Source organism: Lacerta agilis, chromosome 3 (genome assembly GCF_009819535.1).
Source record: "Lacerta agilis isolate rLacAgi1 chromosome 3, rLacAgi1.pri, whole genome shotgun sequence".
In the NCBI taxonomy this organism is placed as follows: Eukaryota; Metazoa; Chordata; class Lepidosauria; order Squamata; family Lacertidae; genus Lacerta; species Lacerta agilis.
Window position 1 is genome coordinate 11,601,455 of NC_046314.1, and position 20,283 is coordinate 11,621,737.

Consider the following 20,283-nt stretch of genomic DNA (forward strand, 5'->3'; position numbering starts at 1 on the left):
GCGACGGATATTCACCTAATATTTCTTACTGCAAAGGCACTGATTCATTTCTTCTAGGATGTGTTGTCACAGTTCATTCCCCTGCACAAATGTTTTTTAATCAGTAAAAAAAAGGAAAAAAAGAGAATTGGTAACAGATGAAAATATCATCGTTGTGCCTTTGGGCTCAGCTCACAAAAGACTTAAGAAATATAATTTGTGGGGGAGGTCACCTTTGACAGGTTGCCCTTCATCTCTTTGTTCTGTATGATTGGGGTCGGGCAGAAGGGGACTTTGAAGTGTCTTTGAAATTCCTTTTTTGAACTTAAAAAGTGTGTCTAATGCCAGCCGCCTAATGTCCCTCTGCTAACATATTCTCAGAGAACTAATCAAGCACAAAGCAGCCGTGTGGTTATGGACCGAGCTCTGTATCCCAGGACTCATTCCAGTACCATTGGCAAAAGCGGCATTTCATCGCTCCACTGTGATGACGGTACCCATTTCAAAAGGACTCTGCGTGAATGTTCTTTCCCGCTCGTTTAGTTGACCCAGAAAAATTGTGCGTGCCTCAAATGTCTCTAAAGCCAAGTACAACACCTAAACGTGACTGAAGAACCAGGATGGGAAACTGCCCGGGAAACCCCTACTGCAAACATCTTCAGATATTCCAAACAGGTCCTCAGTTCAATACCTGCTCTACTACTAGAAGGTTTAGTATTTTACAGATTGCTCTGAAACCCTTAAAAAAAACATATTTACAGTGCAATCCCATGCATTTCTGAAATAAACCCATTGACTTCAATAGTGCTTACCTCCAAGTAAGTGATTGTACAGTTGCAGCCTCAATCTGTTGGAGGGGTGTTGCACAGGAATGGCTTTTCTTTCCTTTGTCAGATAACAAAGCTTTGAAATAGAAGTCCATCCATGTGGGGCTAAGACTGAGAAAGGGGTGGCTTTAGGGAGTTCATGGGATGGACAGCATTTGGAACAGGGACTTATTGATATGTATTTCAGTCTCTTGAGCGCTGTGCTACTCCAGCTCTCAGACTGAAAACAGAGAAATTTGCACTAAACAAATGCAGATTGCAGTTTTTTCATCATACCAGAAATAATTAACACTAGTAATCAATAGGAATAGACAGCACTATCCATTTTAGGGACACACACACAGAGTTATGTTTACATACTACCAGGGGAATTGAAGAGTTGCCACATCACCTTTCAGACCACCTGTATACCTATCAATTACATGCATGGTTTTTTTTTGGGGGGGGGGAGTTGCTGATGCCTAAGGTGAAACCTTTTTATAGTTATCTTGCATCAGAAAAGATTGCAATACGTTTTAGAGAGGAAATGTCACTAAAGAGAGATCTCATAGAAACTAAATGTAAAGTGAATGTTTATTGTTTAAATTTTCGTAAAGGGAATACGTTTTCTGTGTCCATATCCTTGTATATTTGCCATGGCCGCCTTTTGCATTAAAAATGCTAGCTAACAAATCTGTTACTGCAACGGCAGCACAGAAATCAAGAGCAGAGTTTCTTTTTGAATATTTCTGAGATGGTGCTGGAGACTACTGAGCTCAAGTCACTTGTTGATGATAATGCATTGTCTGGTACCTGTGTAAATGGTTTCTAATGTGGTGTTAGCTTTTGTTAGATGTACTTACTGTAATAGCCTGTGGCTAGAAGACTACAGCACCTGCGACTCACTCTCAAACTTCTGTGAGAGCTGCCCCAGATATATATTTTTTCTTGGCTTTGGCAGACAAAAGGGATTTTTTTCTGTTTTGAAAATAAAGCCTCATTCGGATCTTTGAGTAATGCCAAACACTTTTAATGCTGAGCAAAGTATAATTGGAAATCTTGCTAAAGAGCTTCAGTGCTTGTGATTTCATGGACAATTGCACCAATAATAGACTTAGCTATTGTTAATATTACAGAATAAAGAGTCCTATTTGCGCAGCTCCTTTGCAAATAAAAGAAGACCTTTGCTATGTGAAGAAGTGTGCATGCACATGAAAGCTTATACCCAGAACAAACTTAGTTGGTCTCAAAGGTGCTACTGGACAGTTTTTTATTTTTCCCCGACTGTTTCAGACCAACATGGCTACCTACCTGAATCTAGAAATAAAAGAAGAGTTCAGGCTGCATAGTTTTCCATCTCAGCTAGCCCTACAAATATGTCTTAACCCCTTTTTTACTTTCCCTTTTTATTTGCATTTTTGCTACTTTTCAACAGAAGGGAAAAAAATGAAAGTAATAAAAAATAGGAAAAAAGAGTTACATATTACATATTGTATTATATTCAAAAATACAATCACTGACAGACTTCCCTTCCTCTCTTTCCTTGGTTCCTTTTATATTCCAGGTCCTTTCGCGTCTTCTTAGTTTCCCCAATCTTTCTCTACTTCTCCCATTAATTTTAGTTCTAACTTATGCTGTTGAAAATACTAACATCCTGCTAGGTTAATTATCTGTTTATAGTAATTTTTCATATAATCTATAAATAATATACAGCCCTCTTTTATCGTCTTGAGTACAGTACAGTGACATCTACTACAAATGTTAACAGCAGTTTAATCTAGCCCACAGGGTAACTCAGTTGGTTAGAGCACGGTGCTGATAACACGAAGGTTGCAGGTTCGATCCCCAAACGGGACAGCTGTATATTCCTACATTGCAGTGGGTTGGACTAGATGATCCCCAGGGTCCCTTCCAACTCTGTGAATCTTCTGTGATAAAAATTTGTGGGCCATTCTTCATAGCTCCAGCAATGCTCATCTGATTGTCAGGTTCCCAGCCTTACCGTAACTTGGCAAAATCCTTAGTGCTAGCTTACAACAGTAATTAATCTTTCAGTCTAAATCTTTAGAAATATTAATTTAGGAATGGAAGTGTTCGAGCTTTGTCTCTGGACTTCAAGTTAATTTAATTAGCTGGACTGTATGCAAGAAGTGTTGGCAGCTGTAAATAAGTACTGTAAATATTTAAGCCACTGAACTTCAATATTTATTATAGTGTATGAAACCAGCCAAATAATGCCTCTGAATATATTCAGTTTTCCACAGTCTGCAAGTTAGGCTGAGTGAGCATAGATGAAAGGGTCTTAATATTCTTTGTAGATTATGAGGATGTTAAGTTTAGGGTACAGGTAGACCAAGTGTGGCCAAAGTGGTTTGAATTCACCACTCTGAAAAGAAATGTCTCTGAATTTGTTTATAGCTATTGGACTTCTACAAATGGCCTGCTGGTGAAGGAAGGAAGGAAAAGTAGGACAATTTATATGATTGGCTAGTTGACGACTTTAATTTGATGTGTTTGATTATTTGCAATTGAAGATTTAAGTCTGATCCTAACTGCTCTTCAGATTTAGTTGGTGTCAACTGTGGACTTTCTGGGCATCTATGCAAGATAAATATCTAACTTTACACTGGTAGATGGAAATAAACAAAACTATGTACTATGTACTACTATGTACGCTAGTTATGAGGATATAGTTAGGTATCCCACATGTCTGTTACCCTGAGCTCCTCTAGAGCAATCTTGGCATCTGCTTTAAATTTTCAGTGGAAGCCCTACATAGAAGCGTATAAATGTCATTTATGTTCAGAAGTAGATAGGTAAAATGGTGCAGTGGTAGGATCCTACCGAAATATCATATTGAAGCCTGAGTTAAACTGCAGTGAAAACAGAAAACAGAAAGCATCTTTCAAACAACAACAAAAACCAGCACTGAATAAATACTTAACATTCAGGTTAGATTACTGCAACACAAATGTGTGCTGCTTCTGAAGACGATTTGGAAACTTCAGATGGTGCAGAATTCAGCAGCCAAGTTGCTCACTGGGACGAGACAGTTTGGAACATATAACATCAATCCTGACCTAACTGCACCGGTTACCAATTAGTTTCTGATCCCAGTACCGAGCCTGGGACCTAGGTCCCGGAAAGTTTGTAATTGTTCCACCACATGACCCTGCCTTGAACATTATGTTATAACTTTAGAAGAGTCCTTCTGGGTCAGACTTAATGCCTGCTTAATTCAGGATCCTGTTTGCATGCTAGCTCTCTTCTTAAAAATAGCATCTTAACTAATGACCATTACATTTGTCACGAGAGGCCTTCCTCTCAGCCCTCTCACCTTCTGATGCCACGTGAGGGCGACCAGGGAGTGGTCTTCACAGACTGTAGCATCCTGCATTCAAATTTTCTTCCCTAGGGATTTTTCCCTAGTACTACAGTGGTACCTCTGGTTGCGAACATGATCCGTTCCAGGGTGCCGTTCGCACCCCGAAAAGTCCGCAACCAGAGTGGCGCTTTTGCGCATGCGCAAAGCGTGATAGAGCACTCTGCGCATGCGCAAACCACGCAGAAAACTTCTGCGCGTGCGCATGAGGCGAAACCCAGAAGTACCATATATACTTGAGTATAAGCCTAGTTTTTCAGCACATTTTTTGTGCTGAAAAAGCTGCCCTCGGCTTATACTCGAGTGAGGCGGGCGGTGGGGACGGCGAGAAAGAAGCCCTTTCTCTTCGCTTGTGCCGCCACCGCTCTGCCCAGTTAACCATTCCTTAAGAAGTGTACAAGAACAGTGGTTCTTTACTCTCCCCAGGCAGCTTGTTCCATTCCTGAACTGCTCACATAAATGCAAACTTGGCAAAGGAGGAAGAGGAAGGAGCAGCCCAAAGGGCTGCTTTCAGGCTGCTCGTTCCTCCTCCTCCTCCACAGCAGCAAAGGTGAATCGGCTTATACTTGAGTCAATAAGCTTTCCCAGGTTTTTGTAGGAAAATTAGGTGCCTCGGTTTATATTTGGGTCGGCTTATACTCGGGTATATACGGTAAACACTTTCAGGTTTGCCACGTTCTTAACCAGAAAAAACGCAACATGAAGTGTTTGCAAGAAGAGGTATGACTATAGACTTAAAGTGCAATTATTCAGCACATATCTACTATAAAAACCCTTTTGAGTTCAGGGGACTTAATCCCAACTACGTCTGCAACTGGTGCACATTCGCAGCATAAATGTCTTGGCTTTGTAATGCCAGATGAAGACTTTATATTTGTCCAGGCTTTTCAGCATGCTACTTCCACTGTTTTTATTTCTAATTGATTTTTTTGTTGTTCTGTTGGATTCCAATGCTCTATCACACTTTGTTGTTCTCTGCAGTATTTTTTTTAAAACAATATGTGTTGTACTTATTTTCCCTTAGGAAGAACAGCTTATAAATATGACTGAGATTCAGATTTATTTATACAGTCATAGACCCATAGTAAAATACAACTGGAGTAACAAATCCCAAGTATTATGGAATGAACCATAAAGCATAGAGCATGAAACATAAGACAAACAGGACAGCCAAAGCTTTATAGCCACCCAAAACTTACTCTTAGGCTCAAATACTTCTGAAAATAAATACAGATTTGATAATCATGCAAACCTTTTAAATATAAATGATACAGAAAGAAAACTCCACTCAATATATTCGGAGCTTCTGCATTGCTGCAGGTGTCAGTTTTGAGTAAGTGATTTTCATCTCTTCTCCAAGCAAATGCTGCAGACCTTAATTCAGATTGTTGGCTGTATGAAATTATGATTTAGTTCAAAATACCTGCAGTTTCAGCCTTGGTCCGTCTCCACAAGTGTGCCTTTTTGTGCAGAGACACCAGTAGGGAAGGAATCGCAGTACAATTTTGTCAGCTGGAGTGATAATGAATTCAATGAGTCAGTCATCCACTTAAAATATGACAGCTACAGGTTACATAAAAAGTGGGACTACCCAAGTAATAGTCTTCTAGCACTGCATGGTGCCAGCCCCATGTGGTCTTTGTGGTAAAGTTTGAGGAGATAGTTCAGTAGCATTGCAAAATAGTCTGAATAATCATAGGGGGGCATGAACTAGCATGACTTCTTGAAACCTACTGAGACAACCAAGTGGTTCAGTGTACTAAGGGTACAATGCCAGTTTTGTGTGTGTTGCCTTTTCTTTCATGATTTGCATTGCCAGCAGGGCCGTCTTAAGCCTATCTGGCGCCATGGTGCAGGGATCTCTCCGGCGCCCCTAGGCCCCCCATCCTTTGGCAAACAGCGCCCGCTCGGGACCCCTCGGGTTCCTTCCCGGCTGCCCCATGCCCTACTCCAGTCCTGCGCAGCGGCAGGCTGGAGAAGTGCCCTGATGACCAATTGCGGCGCTGAGAGGAGGGGTGGCTGCCGGGGATCACGCCCGCCTCCCAGGCGGGGCCGCGCACACCAGCCAAAGAGGGGCGGACAGAGGGAGGGAGGGCTGATCACTGTACGCCCGGCTCGCCGCCACCGATCGCCTCCTCCTGCCTTCAGCCTTCTCCCTGGTGGCGGGCGAGCGGGGGATGAGGCGCGAGGCACTGGAGTGGCGCGGGGCTCTGCGTGCCCTTCCAGTGCTCCCGGGATGGGAGGCGAGGGCGGCAAGCTCGCAGCCCGCCCGGGAGTGGCATGGGCGGCAGCGGCTGCGCTGCCGGCACAAGAGTGCCCGGCCACCAGCCTGCATGTGGGGGCGGGGGCGGGGGCGGGTTGGGGAGGGGGGTGCCCGGTATGCCAGCGGGCTCGCGGGGGCACCCCTGGGGGCCCGGCGCCCTGGCGCACCGCGCCACTAGCCCCTATGGATGAGACGGCCCTGATTGCCAGCCAAATTCTGTTAAAAGAATTGTGTTTTTTACTTTCCCCCTCCAAAAAAACAACAAAACAAAACAAAATGTTTTCAGAGACTCCTAGGGTTTTCTTTTAATGGATAAATTATACTAATTGCCCTATCTTGAGAAGTGCACAAGAATTATTATCCTACTGGGTAAAGAGGATAAATTTGAACAAAATGATCCACCATTTACAATTTGTTTGTTTGTTTTAACCCTCCCTATATGACTGGGACTCCCAAGGAGTTTTAACCATGCTCTCAGAATACAGGGGCAGCAGTAATAAAGTCTCCCATGCTATTCTGAACAGAACAGATAAAGCTCTTCCTCAGCGCAAAACCGTTAGCAGTTGCCATGTGCCTTAGTGCAGCTACTATGGGCATGTTCACTGGTGCTCAAGGTTCAACATCTATCCTCAGTTATTTTATGCTAACTTTTCAATGTGGAAATGTAAGATATAGATGTAGATAGAGGCATCCCCCCAGAAGCAAATGCAGATGTGTTCACAACAATGCATGTACTTTGTAAGATATACAATTTCCTAGTGTGGGCAGTGGTGTATTTTGGTAAATGTTGACTCTGGACTTAATGGGGAACGGTGAGGGGCTGTTTAGATACTAATGTGTTTCAGAAAGTGATGAGCCATTCCTGATACATTTGGAGTTCCTCCTGCTCATTCTGCTGAGTGGACCTGGACTTGGGTAGGATTCAAATAATGTGTCTTGTCAGTAGAGACCTGGCCTGTAGCTCAGTTGGTAGAGCACAAGGCTCTTAATCTCAGGGTCGTAGGTTCGCGCCCCATGTTGAGCAAAAGATTCCTGTATTTCAGGTGGTTGAACAAGATTATCCTTGTGGTCCCTTTCAGCTCTGTAACTCTGTGCTCTGTGGGAGGTAAAGGTAAAGGACTGCTGGACGGTTAATTCCAGTCAAAGGTGACTATGGGGTTGCGGCGCTTATCTCGCTTTCAGGCCAAGGGAGCCGGCATTTGTCCACAGACAGTCATGTGGCCAGCATGATTAAACTGCTTCTGGTGTAATGGAACCCTGTGACGGAAACCAGAGAGCACGGAAATGCTGTTTACCTTCCCGCTGCAGCAGTACTTATCTACTTGCACTGGTGTGCTTTCGAACTGCTAGGTTGGCAGGAGCTGGGACAGAGCAATGGGAGTTCACCCTTTCGTGGGGATTTGAGCTGCTGACCTTCTGATTGGCAAGTGCAAAGAGGCTCAGTGGTTTAGACCACACCACCACCTGCATCCTGTGGGAGAACTTCCACATGCACAATGGGGCTTTCTCTCCTTCCCACCCTCACAATTGGTTCAGAGTAGGATGGGGTGTCAGGAGAACCCCTGGAACAATGAGGGTGTGTTTAAAGGGGGGGGATCGTCCCATTCAGCAAACCAAAATGATGATGGAATGATGAGAAGAGTGCAATATTGAATTCATCCCATTATTTTCTCTTGGATTTGTTCATGATTTCTGATTTGGAAGGCATTAAAACAAGCAGTGGCCAAGCGAGTCTTGGATTGTAAGATGCAAACAAACAAACAAAAACCCAAAGCAATGGAGAGGAAAATAAAGAAAGTTGGAGTTGTCAGAAGTATGTGCTTATTCTTCTCTTCTCAACCTCTTTTTGTGAAGCCAGTTCTGAGGGTTAACTCTTTGCCTGGCCTGCTGACAACAAATGCATGTAAAAATAAATCATTGCTTGAGCTTTTATAAACTATACTATTTGTTTTGTTTTCTGTTCTGTAGAAACAAGGCAATTTAGTTAGTACAAGACTGACTTGGCCACCAGTCAAGACATTACAGGGCTTCAGAAAGTCATGTGAGATGTGTAAGAGAAGTTCAGTGTCACTATAAAGCCAGTAAAAAAAAAAAAGTCCAGTAGCACCTTAGAGGCCAACTAAGTTTGTTCTTGGTATGAGCTTTCGTGTGCATGCACACTTCTTCAGATACACTGAAACAGAAGTCACCAGACCTTTATATATAGTGAGAGAGTGAAGAGGGGTATTACTCAGAAGGGTGGCGGGAATAAGTTGTAATTGTCATATAAGCCATCATGCTAGGGAAAGGATGATATGCCTGATATGCTGACCTCAGAGGTCTGGTGCACCTACTCAAGCCCATGGGTTGCAGGTTCACTGTGTTAAAGAATAGAGGAATTAATGCAACATAAGAGGTACTGAAAGGAGAACGCAAAAATCTCTGTTCCCCGGATAACCCATCACGCATTGTTCAGGAGGAACCCCACAATCTCCAAGCAGGCTTTTCAGGGGATGGAGGGAACAGGAAATTTTCCTCCTGTGATCTTCCTTAAGTATGGATCTCTGGGAGTGTTTAACTGTGCCTTAAGAAGCTCTGAACCAAGTAACCTCTTTTAGTTATAAGGTACATTGCCTGACCAGGCACGATAGCCCCAGCCCCCAGGAATCATAAGAAAGGAATAAAGACTCCACAACTTTATTAAACTTTCAAATGTAGGAAGACCTTGGCTTAGGCCTTGGGCGTGTATCCCTCTCGGCCCCCCAGCCTGGGGAACTGGGGCACATCAGGGTAAATGGGATATGGGGGTGCTCTGTGAGAGGTAAGTGTAGCAGGCAGCCCAGCCCATATCCCCGGACGCAGGGTAGTTCACTGACAACCTTTCAGTGTATGGCCAGTGACACCTATTTATATAACCCTTTTAAGAGGGGACCCTGGAATCGCTGCCGCAGGGGTGTGAATCACCACTTCATTCCCCCCCCCCATTATAGAGAAGAGGATTCCACCCAAGGCCATAACCGCCAAAGTTGTGACGAATTGCATATTTGTTATAATTGTATTGGTATGTTGTGTGAATAAAAATTATTCCTGCTTTGGTACAGCACCCTGGCATCTTTTGATGAAGAGCAATTGAGAAATATTATAATTAAATAGATAGACTCAAAAGCACTTGCTTCACTTTAGATTGGTTTGGATCTGATGATTGTTGTTGTTCAGTCGTTCAGTCGTGTCTGACTCTTCGTGACCCCATGGGCCAGAGCATGCGAGGCACGCCTATCTTTCACTGCCTCCCTCAGTTTGGCCAAGCTCATGCTAGTCGCTTCGAGAACACTGTCCAACCATCTCATCCTCTGTCGTCCCCTTCTCCTTGTGCCCTCCATCTTTCCCAACATCAGGGTCTTTTCTAGGGAGTCTTCTCTTCTCATGAGGTGGCCCAAGTACTGAGATCTGATGATATCAATGCCTAGTAGCAAGCTAGGGCTTGACTATGTTGATAATATAAATCTGGCTAGAAACACAGCTGTTTGAAATATGTCACCTGTTTCCCAGGCATTGAACTATTCTTTCTTTTTTATCATTATTAAAGTACAGGCAGACACTTTAATGATTGCAATGCACTTACTTACAGGATCCAAAACTACGTGAACATCTGGATGCAGGAAACATAGGAGGGCGACTGGAAGGCCGAATGCTCACAATCGTGTATGGCCCTGACCTGGTCAATATTTCATACTTGAACTTAGTAGCAGCTCAGGATGACATCGCAAAGGTATGACTATGCAAATGATGCAATGGCATAACTGGGAAAAGGAAATGGGGCTGCTAGTTGGAAATATATAGGAACAAGTATAAGATGGATCAGTATTACTTCAGAGAAACAGTGTCATGTACAATACTCTTCCTGCTGGCGTTGGCAGTTCCCTTTCTGAACATGTTGTAAAAAAGCATTTCCTTGTCCTCCAAGCATTTTAAACAATCCATAAAGCATCTAATACAGTGGTATCTTGATTCTCAAACGTAATCTGTTCTGGATAACCGTTTGACTTCTGAAACATTAGAAAACCAAGGTGCAAAGGGCTGGCTGCAAGTTCAATTGAGGAAATGGGGGGAAAAACATGCAGTGGAAGCCATTCGACTTCCAAGGCACATTAGAAAATGGAAGCATTTACTTCCGGGTTTTTGGCATTCGGACACTGAAGCATTTGGCTTTCGAGATGTGTAGATAAACAGGTACCGCTCTGGCGGGAAGGTAAACGGCATTTCCGTGCTCTGCTCTGGTTCGCCAGAAGCGGCTTAGTCATGCTGGCCACATGACCCGGAAGCTGTATGCCGGCTCCCTCGGCCAGTAAAGCGAGATGAGCGCCGCAACCCCAGAGTCGTCCGCGACTGGACCTAATGGTCAGGGGTCCCTTTACCCTTTACCTTGTCTCGGAAGCCAAATGTTTCAGAACCCAAACACCAAAAACCCGGAAGTAATTGCTTCTGTTTTTCGAACTGCTTCTGCTGTGGTTTTTTCCTCCATTGACTTTGCCGACCGCCCTTTCCGCCTCAGTTGCCAAAAGTTCCGGAAGTCAAACGGTCTTCTGGAATGGATTACGTTCAACAACCAAGGTACCACTGTGTAAGCTTTCATTTTTATTTCTTTTTCTTCTCTCTGTTTTGTTATTGTTTATTTGTTAAATTTGTATGCTGCCCTTCATCCATAGACCTCACAGCATAAAAATACAGAAACACCAAATACATAATTGTTTCAATCGGCTCATCTCAATTGCTATGTGTTCAGTAAATGACTGCTTAAACTGCTCCATTATTTATTGTTTGCTGTTATTGTGTCTTTATTGGTAGCCTTCACTTTGGCCTTTGGCCTTGTATAAATAAATGTATATATATTCACATGCTTCACCCAAGACAAAAGGCTACTCCTAGTTTCCCTCAACACGTTCTTTGCTTTAGCAGCCTGATCTCATTAATTGGAAGGGGGGAAGCACCATTTAATAATACTGTATAATAGTAAAAAGAAGACAACCCTTGTTATTAACTAACTCATTCTTATGCATTCAGCTCCATCATATTTTCAGGCGTAGTCACATGAATTTAGGCGAATGAATAGGGCACCCCAAAGCGGTTTTGTACAGGGCCGTAGGGACATAAATCTGCCACTGTGAGACTGTTCTCTGACGCAGTGTGGGAGGAGGAGGCAAATATTGAAGGATTTTGCCTGCTTAGCTGTTGCTGCACTTTTTGAGTGATTTCTAGCTGTAGATAAAGAGACAGGTGTAAAATCAGCTGTGCAACAAATTGAGGTATTTCTCTCCCACGGTGAGCAAGAAGCCTGCCCTCTGTGCATGTTTTACAATGCTGGTTATCTCCTCCTCCCAGCCCTCCCCTTGGAAACTTATATGTGGGAGGATTCATAAGTGAATTTTGTTTCTTTGCTGTTGGCTAGGTGCCCTGCAATTGGCCCATTTGCTTTGCTTTTTGCTTCTGCTCATAAATCAGGCATTTTTGTAAAGCGATGATATCCCTGATGGTAATTGTTTATTGCAGGTTCTTGTTGATTTTAAGCTGCTTGTAGTAAGCCACTACAGGTTATTTGCAGCATGGCAAATAATGAGGTTTGCACAGGCAGAACTGTCTGAAAAGCACTTTGAGGAAAAACTTCAAACCATTATTTCCTTGCGGTTTGCTTCTGGAATTCAGGCTGCTGTTAATAATTTACTTCAGAATAATTTATTTCACAATCCATTCCTGAGCCTTTCAGTGGTCATTTTATTGAGAGTTCTCTGCTCACTTTCTAGGCTTAAGGTAAAATTAATGAGTTGGTGAGCCTTGAAGCTATGACCTTTTATTGCAGAGCACAAAAAGTTAGAGAATTAAGATAATGCACTTTTGCTTCTTGGAAAGGAATTTTAACAGAACATTTAGGCGGATAGGAAAGTCGCCTATCTGCTGTTTCAAGATTGGCCTAGGATTGCATTATCCTAACTTGGTAATTAGAAAATAACAGGTAGGACTTGCTGCAACAAAATATTGCAGTTGTATCCCAATTATCTTAGCCAGTGGATAAAGAGGTTGGGTTGGTGCAAAGGCTGAGATGGGCTGAACAGACCTTAAAAATAACAGCTGTGCCCAGTAGTGTGATATGTTTGACTCAATAATAAAAATTTGGAACTGAAACTATTTCAGTGCTAGGTTGTTGTTTTTTATTAGAACCCATCTGGAACACAGTGGCCTGAAATACCAACTTCTGAACTAACTGAAACAGCCAAATGCACAAGTTATGTTGGATGATAAATCAGGTCATTAATAAATGATATTACAGGAAAAGTGTCCAAAACACCAATTTCTGAGTTTGTCAAACCAGCCAATTTCACAAGTCAAACTGGACTAGATGGGATTGATAACAGTAAGCAAAAAGCATGCACAGAAACACATTGCAATGTTTTGTTCTGGGCCACTAACAGTATTCTCGAAAAACTGCCCAGTGCACCAACCTCCAAATTAGCAAAACCAACCAAATTCACAAGAAACTCAAAAACTAGCAGGGATTGGTTTGGCGAGCCGCAAGAGGTCCACAGAAACCACATCTCAATGCTGAGCCATAAACAGATTTTCCGGGGTGGGGGGAACCACAGCCTTCAAAAAGAGATGGATTTAGGAGAGTGCAACCGGTGAAGGGTGCGTGTGTTGTGGCCTGTTGGTGTAATGGTGGTGGCACTCTCCCTTCTTTTGATAGAAATTGCTTTGTTGGGAGCGGGGACAAAATGGGGGGTCGAGGAGGGTCAGCTGGAGGGAAGTGAGAAATGTCTCTCCCCCCTCTGAGTAACATTGGAGGGTATGCCAGTTGTCACCTCCCAACATAAAACTTTGTGATATTCATGGACAATGGGCAGAATGAGCCTGTGTTGAACCCTCGAGTTGCCAGTGTTCCATAACACTTAAGTGAACAGCACAAATTCACAATCTTTTCCCTTCCCGTTTTGAGTGGGTTTTGCCTGTTTCGGGGAGTTAGCTGCTGTTTTTGTTTTTAACTTGTTTATTTGCTTGTGGGTGGTCTTGTTTTGGCTCCAATCTGATCAGCACTGACCACCCAAGGACAGCATTAGAGATAGTGACTGGGACTATTATAAAAATACAAACTTGGGAGAACGTAACTTTACATCTGACAAGAAATTTTGTCCTCATCCTCACCAAAAGCACCAATCCACTCTATGCCCATTTTGTGCATATCTGTACATGTCTAGTGAAAACCTCTCTTCTCCTCTCATCATCTCCTACTGTGGTGTTTTCAAATAATTCAGTTTTGCAAATCTTCTGTGCTTTGCCGTAAGAAATGCTGTTTTCTCTTTTGTAGCTGTTTCTTCATGGCCCTTTAATTTGATGGCTCTAACAGCAGAAGTTGCCTCCCTTTGAACTCCCTGGCAGAAGCCAAACTAATGATGAACCTTTTGGTCCTAATGATTCAAACACTTAAGGAGGAAAAAAATATTCAGTCCTGGGCATTATTTGTCTTCAGCTTTCTTTTGCTTTGTAGAAATTCTTTGAGCCACCCTAGACCTAGAATGAACACTTGCCTGCTTTCGTTGTTAAATTCTTGTTTTCTTCTTTCTGGGAGTCAGTACATAAGTAGCAATAGTAGTGTTGTTTACAGCCGAGCACAGTGCTCAGTATTTCCTCAACATAAGCTGAGTCTTTGCTCTCATTCTTTATTATCTGGATAGTAAAATCTCCATGCAGCCGATAGATTAGTCTGTTCCAAACAACTTTTGGGAAGCATACTTTGGGATGCTCCAGATTGAGATCTAGCCATTTCAGATGATAATGCCCTGTAAAAAGTTCTCATTGTGTATGTTTTAATTAGATTAAGGTTATTATTTTTATAACTGTACTTGTTTTGCCAACAGAGCATAAATGCCAAGTAAAACATACTTGTTGTTTTTAATTTGTACATTCAACAATACAGTGGTACCTTGGGTTACAAACTTAATTCTTTCTGGTGGTCCGTTCTTAACCCAAAGCCATTCTTAACCTGAGGTACCACTTTAGCTAATGGGGCCTCCCGCTGCCGCACGATTTCTGTTCTCATCCTGAGGTAAAGTTTGCAACCCGAGGTACTACTTCTGGGTTAGTGGAGTTTGTAACCCAAAGTGTTTGTAACCTGAGGTACCACTGTATATTCAAACTGTTGTCTCCCCCCCCCCCCCTTGTAGCTCATAATCTCAGTATTTGGATTTCTCAGTATGGTTGCCACCCCTCTTCTCTTGGTCTTTTCACATGATGCACACCTTTAATTGTTCTAATCTTCTTGCTTAATATGAGTTTCTTGCAGGAAGTGGATTTCTGTCGTCGTCGTCCCCCCCCAATTTCATTTTTTTTAGAACACTTCCTCCTTTTATTTGGAGAATTAAACATTTTAACACTAAGTGGTATATTTTTTAGTGAATCTAACAATTATTAAACTTGTAAAGGATGAACAATGATCATCTTCTGGATTAATCTATTTCTCTTTTAATAGTTGTTGGTTTTTTTAATAGATGTGAATGGAATCTATGTTGCCATGTTCCATTCGTATTCCTTCATCTCCTGTAGACATATTTTCAAATGCACTCCCCTGCCTCCGAGTTCAAAAGAATTGTTTAATACAGAGAGAATGTGCACCTCAACTTGTCTTTTAGCTCTAAAATTCCGTTTCTTGCTCTTGTTCCTTATTGTTCTCTCTTCCTGGTTTATCTCCAAATCTTTGGTCATTAAACTTTGCTTGGGATCTCAATTTATCAATGCCTCCCTCCGTTTTAAATAATAAAGCCTCTGAGTGCTTTTTTCCATTTTCAAGAGCTGGGCAGTCAATGCTCTTCCAGCTCTTGGTCTGAGCATCACACCTGTGTCTACAGAAACCATATTTGCTGGCTTCAATGGCTGCATTTAACTATAATTATTTTAACATTTAATCTCTCAGCCACTTGGCATTTCTGAACTGCTTTTGCTATGCCTGCTGAAATAAAAATTAATCATGTAATAGCTGCTTCACTGCTGAGGAGTGGAAAGGGCATGGTCTGCCTCAGTCATGTGGGGTTTCAAATTAATTTTAGTTAAACTGTTTTATTTATATAATATTTAAAGGTACGTCCCACTTTTCTGCACTAAACCATCAAGGTGGTTAACAACATTAAAGCCTACAATTATACTACAGTAAAATATAAACCCAAACCAACTGTGTTAAAATTTATAAAATGAGCAAATAAACTAGAACAAAGCCAGAAAGCAGCAGCTCAGCTAATGCCATCCATCAAAACAGGAAGCAAAGTCGACGCATGAGGTGAAAGGCCTGTCTAAATAAAAAAGACCTTAAAAGCTGTTGTTATTACAGGTAGGTAGCCGTGTTGGTCTGCCATAGTCCAAACAAAATAAAAAAAATCATTCCAGTAGCACCTTAGAGTCCAACTAAGTTTGTTCTTGGTATGAGCTTTCGTGTGCATTCATTTCTAAGAAGAGTGAAAAAGAATCAGTGAACAGATACCTTAATGGCCTGGCTTGCACATCTCATTAAACCATAGTTTAATGAGTCCTATCTACTACTATGTACGCACACTATACTTTTAAATCACATTGGGAGCACATCCTTTCCTTTAAAAAACTCTAGGCACTATAGTTTGTTAAGGGTTTCTGGGAATTGTGGCTTTATGAGGGGTAAACTGTTGTTGGCACCCATCTGTCTCAAGAGACAATGGAGTGCACCTTTGGGGGTGAAGTCCAACCGCTGCGTTAGCAGTACCAAAGTGACTTCCCTAGTGTGTCAGCCTGAGCAGTGTGTATGGAGGTCCTGGACTGTCCAGACAGCAAGACCCCACTCTTGCCTTGCTGATTTGATTCAAAGGAAAGCAGAGAGATATGTTTGGCACCAGCTTGGCTGCAGGAGTTGAGGGAAGGAGGTGTACAAGACGCCATCCAACCGTCTTAGGGACCCCACTCCAGATCTGTGTAGGGTTTATTCCTTAGCCTTCTTCTCCTGAAGATATCCCACAAGGCAGCAAAGGATTAGGATCAGAGTTTTCCTTCTCTTAGATGGGCTATCTTTCAAGATTGATGAACCCCAGTTACCCTTCATTTCCCTCTACAGCAGAGCTTTCCAAACTTTTCATGTTGGCGACACACTTTTTAGATGTGCATCATTCTGCGACACAGTAATTCAGTTTCACTAGCAAATCAGAGGTTAAAATAATCCCTTTCCAGCCCCAGGAGGAGCGTGGGTTGCATTTGCACAGCATACCTACACGCTGCAGCTGACACGCTAACGTGCCGCAACACACAGTGTGGAAAGCTCTGCTCTACAGCATGCGTAGAAATGGCCTCCTTGACCATTGGACTTGCTATTGGTCTTGTCTGCTCAATCTGCTGGGAATCTGTCTTCGCATGTAAGGGAACTCCCGAACCCACTGAGGGTTTGAGACCCGTCAGCTACCCTCACCTGGTTTAGTTGGTAATTCAAAGCCATTCCAGGGGTGTGGCTGAAATATAATGTTATTTTATGCAATAGTGTAACAAAAATAACTACACAACAATATAATGCACAGCTATTGACTGTTTGAAAGAAGAGAGCTACATACAGGAGTTCACACACAAACAGCATTGCCATTGCCATTAACGATGACACAAAAGGGGGGTGGGGAGATGACTGGGTAATGGCTCCAGCCAGAATTTTTTCTGAGTAATTGGGGGGGTTTTATGGTGTCACTCTGTCCTGCTACATAATGCAAAAGGGGTCCTAGGTGTCTGCAACTTAGTCTCTCTTGCTTTCGCCCTGCATAACATGATGCCTTTGCATCAGTGTACTTATAATTCTATACCTTTAAAGGTATAGTGTATAGGCAGACCCTGGCATGAGTCCTCCAAGGTGCTTTTTTCACTGGGGGTGCTGTGTTTTGAGCTTGGGGCTTCTCTAATGCAAGCTTTGCCACTGAGCTGTGCCCCCTCCCCTCCAGCCAAAAACAAACGTGCAGGGCGGGGGGAATTGTCTTCACACAGTCAGTTTCAATTTGGATGAAGTGCGTTGGAGAATGTGGACCATTTAGGCGCTGTCTTTTCCTATGAGAAGAGACTCTCATATCTTATATTGAGACAAATGTCTTCAGGGATGCAGTGCGATGCACGTGGAAGATGAGAGAAATGTGTTCGTTAAGCAGCAGATTTCAAAATCTAAGGCTTCACCGGGAATTGAGGAGCTATATAATTTGCTGCTAGCATAAAGGGAAATGGCACAATGTGAATTACGGTGTAAGAACATGGAAGCAAAAGGGGGAGTGAACACAAAGCTTTCTTTATTAAAGCTGAAGTTCATTGTGTGGAAATCAAATTCGGTTATTTTCAGGCCCAGTATATATCTGTAGCAACAGAATGGGAAAAAAAGGAGTTGATGATGTAGTCAATGTTTTTTAGTCCACTCTAGTTGTAGTTAGGAAATCGTTCTTTCCATATTCTGATAGGAGAAAACATGATCTGTGCCTCCCAGATTAATATGCAGATTGGAACTTAGTTATCCACTTTCCAAATGTTCCCATACTGTTCTTTTAAAAAAAAAAGGCTAGAAATCATTGGTTTTTAATGCATATCTGGAGAAATTAATTAATTTAGAAATCCATATTTTTAGATGAAAGAGTTTTGAAACAGGCCTTTTGGGAGAGAATACATTTCAAAGCACATATTCAGGTATTATTTGCATGTGGATTTTAAAAACGCAGATCTATGTGGAAACAGGGTGGAAAATACTTATAGGTGAACACATATGAAAGTGGCCATAGGCTGGAATCAGACTGATCCCAACAGATTATGCAATTCTAAAAACTGTGCAATCAATGAAGAGGAACTTCTATATAAAACTGAAGGAGGAGCATTGGCTCTACTTTCCCCTTGTAAAATTCACTGGAAATCTCACTATGAAGAGCAATATGAAACAACCTTGAATCTTCTGTGTTTAGTTATGTCCGTGGAGGTACGTAACTCCTCTGCTTTCTTTTAGAAATTTCACAAAGTCTTATCAGGTATCTGTTTGGTTTCATAAAAATTCCTTGAACATTTATTTAAGGCCAAACGTGGTGCTTGCTCCATATTGTCACAAATCAGGATCCCAAACAACAAGCAACAAGATTACTGTACCATTGATTTTTGCTCTCTGTCTCTCCTTAGCTAAGATCTCCCTCTTTACACAGACCTGAGTACACAAAGCCACTGCCATAGTTACACATATGTAATGCTGTCATTTTGATGTGTGTTCTGTTGTTGTTGTTTAGTTGTTTCATCATGTCCAACTCTTTGTGACCCCATGGACCAGAGTATGCCAGGCACTCCTGTCTTCCACTGCCTCACGCAGTTTGGTCAGACTCATGTTGGTAGTTTTGAGAACGCTGTCCAACCATCTCGTCCTCTGTCGTCCCCTTCTCCTTCTGCCCCCAATATTTCCCAACACCAGGGTCTTTTCCAGGGAGTCTTCTCTTCTCATGAGGTGGCCAAAGTGAATCCTTATATTCTATTTTATTTCGCAAATTTGTAATGTTAGAGGGATGATAATCAGAAGCACAGAAAGTGAGCACACTTCCACACAGACACATTTCAAGTGGCCCCAACCATAGCTAGTTCTCCATGCAACCTTGACACCAGAGAGCTTCAAATAAAGTGTGGAAGCAAGGTGCTCATACATACCAATTTAATATGTGCTTGCTTCTGGTACTTTTCACTATAATACTGTTCTTGCCGAAGATTAAGCAGCTGTTGCTGTTGCTTTTCCTTAAGCCCTATTAACTTCTGGGACATTTCTGAATCAAGGGTGGTCAACTCTTGTTCAATGGTTGAAGAACTGTGATCTGGGCTGCCAACTTCACCTCTGCAATGTGGAACAACAAACGAAGTTCAATGCAAGTTGTGACAGTACAATGCACATATCCTCCCTTCCCCCCACCCAACCATGATTCATCTCATGATTCACTCATGTTAGTAGCTTCGAGAACACTGTCCAACCATCTCTGTCATCCCCTTCTCCTTGTGCCCTCCATCTTTCCCAACATCAGGGTCTTTTCCAGGGAGTCTTCTCTTCTCATGAGGTAGCCAAAGTATTGGAGCCTCAGCTTCAGGATCTGTCCTTCCAGTGAGCACTCAGGGCTGATTTCCTTAAGAATGGATAGGTTTAGTAAATCCTTATTGCCCAATACTATAGGATTACCCAGGCCTCAATTTGGTTTGCATACCTCCCTATAAATAAAACCCAAGATTGGTGTTCCCTGGGAATAAATGCTATGTGAGAACTATTCCCTAGGTATATGTTACCTTCCCACAGTCACTCACATTATGTTGACTTGAGGTTAATGGCTGCCTATCTCTGTGTATTCTCAGATGGTTTGACCTGGTGCCCTGTTTGCAATTAGCTATCATTAGCAAAGAGTGTCACTGTTTACCCCTGACACATCTCTTAAACTTGCCCTTTTGACGACTTGGAGGTTAACAACGTTAACCCTTGAAAGTAAAGTAAAATGGCAGAAGGATCAGCGCTGAAGTTTCGCACAAGGCAGCGCTGAGCAAGGCAAAGAAACGTGATCTTTGTGATTTCCTGTACGAAATTATCAGCACCTCTCGGGTCAACGTGGGGCTCAGAACATAACTGCCCAGTGCTTCTCCGAATACTTCTCCGAATGCTGTGATACAGCTCTCAGCAGATTAAATGTGGACTTTAAAATGCTACTTTTAAAATGCATTGAAATATGTGGTTTGAGAGAATTTTTTTTAAAAAATGCAAATGAATGCAAAATGGAATGTAGATAAATACAGATTTTGGTGTAAGCGTATGGAAGTTTAGTGGACTAGGAATAGGCAGATTTGTCTTTTCCTAA

General features: G+C 42.4%; 1 protein-coding gene and 1 long non-coding RNA gene across 2 annotated transcripts in view; one reads left to right on the top strand and one right to left on the bottom strand.

Annotated features, from left to right (window-relative positions):
• PLCB1 (phospholipase C beta 1) overlaps positions 1–20,283 on the top strand; it is a 454,706-nt gene that overhangs the window by 257,959 nt on the left and 176,464 nt on the right. Inside the window, 1 exon segment of the mRNA XM_033142844.1 lies at positions 10,038–10,178. Coding sequence (XP_032998735.1) covers positions 10,038–10,178 — 141 coding nt within the window.
• On the bottom strand, positions 12,650–19,277 carry LOC117043311. The gene is made up of 3 exons (XR_004426173.1): positions 19,103–19,277; positions 17,365–17,368; positions 12,650–12,661 (listed from the first exon to the last, which is right to left on the bottom strand). It is a non-coding gene; the product is annotated as an uncharacterized LOC117043311 (long non-coding RNA).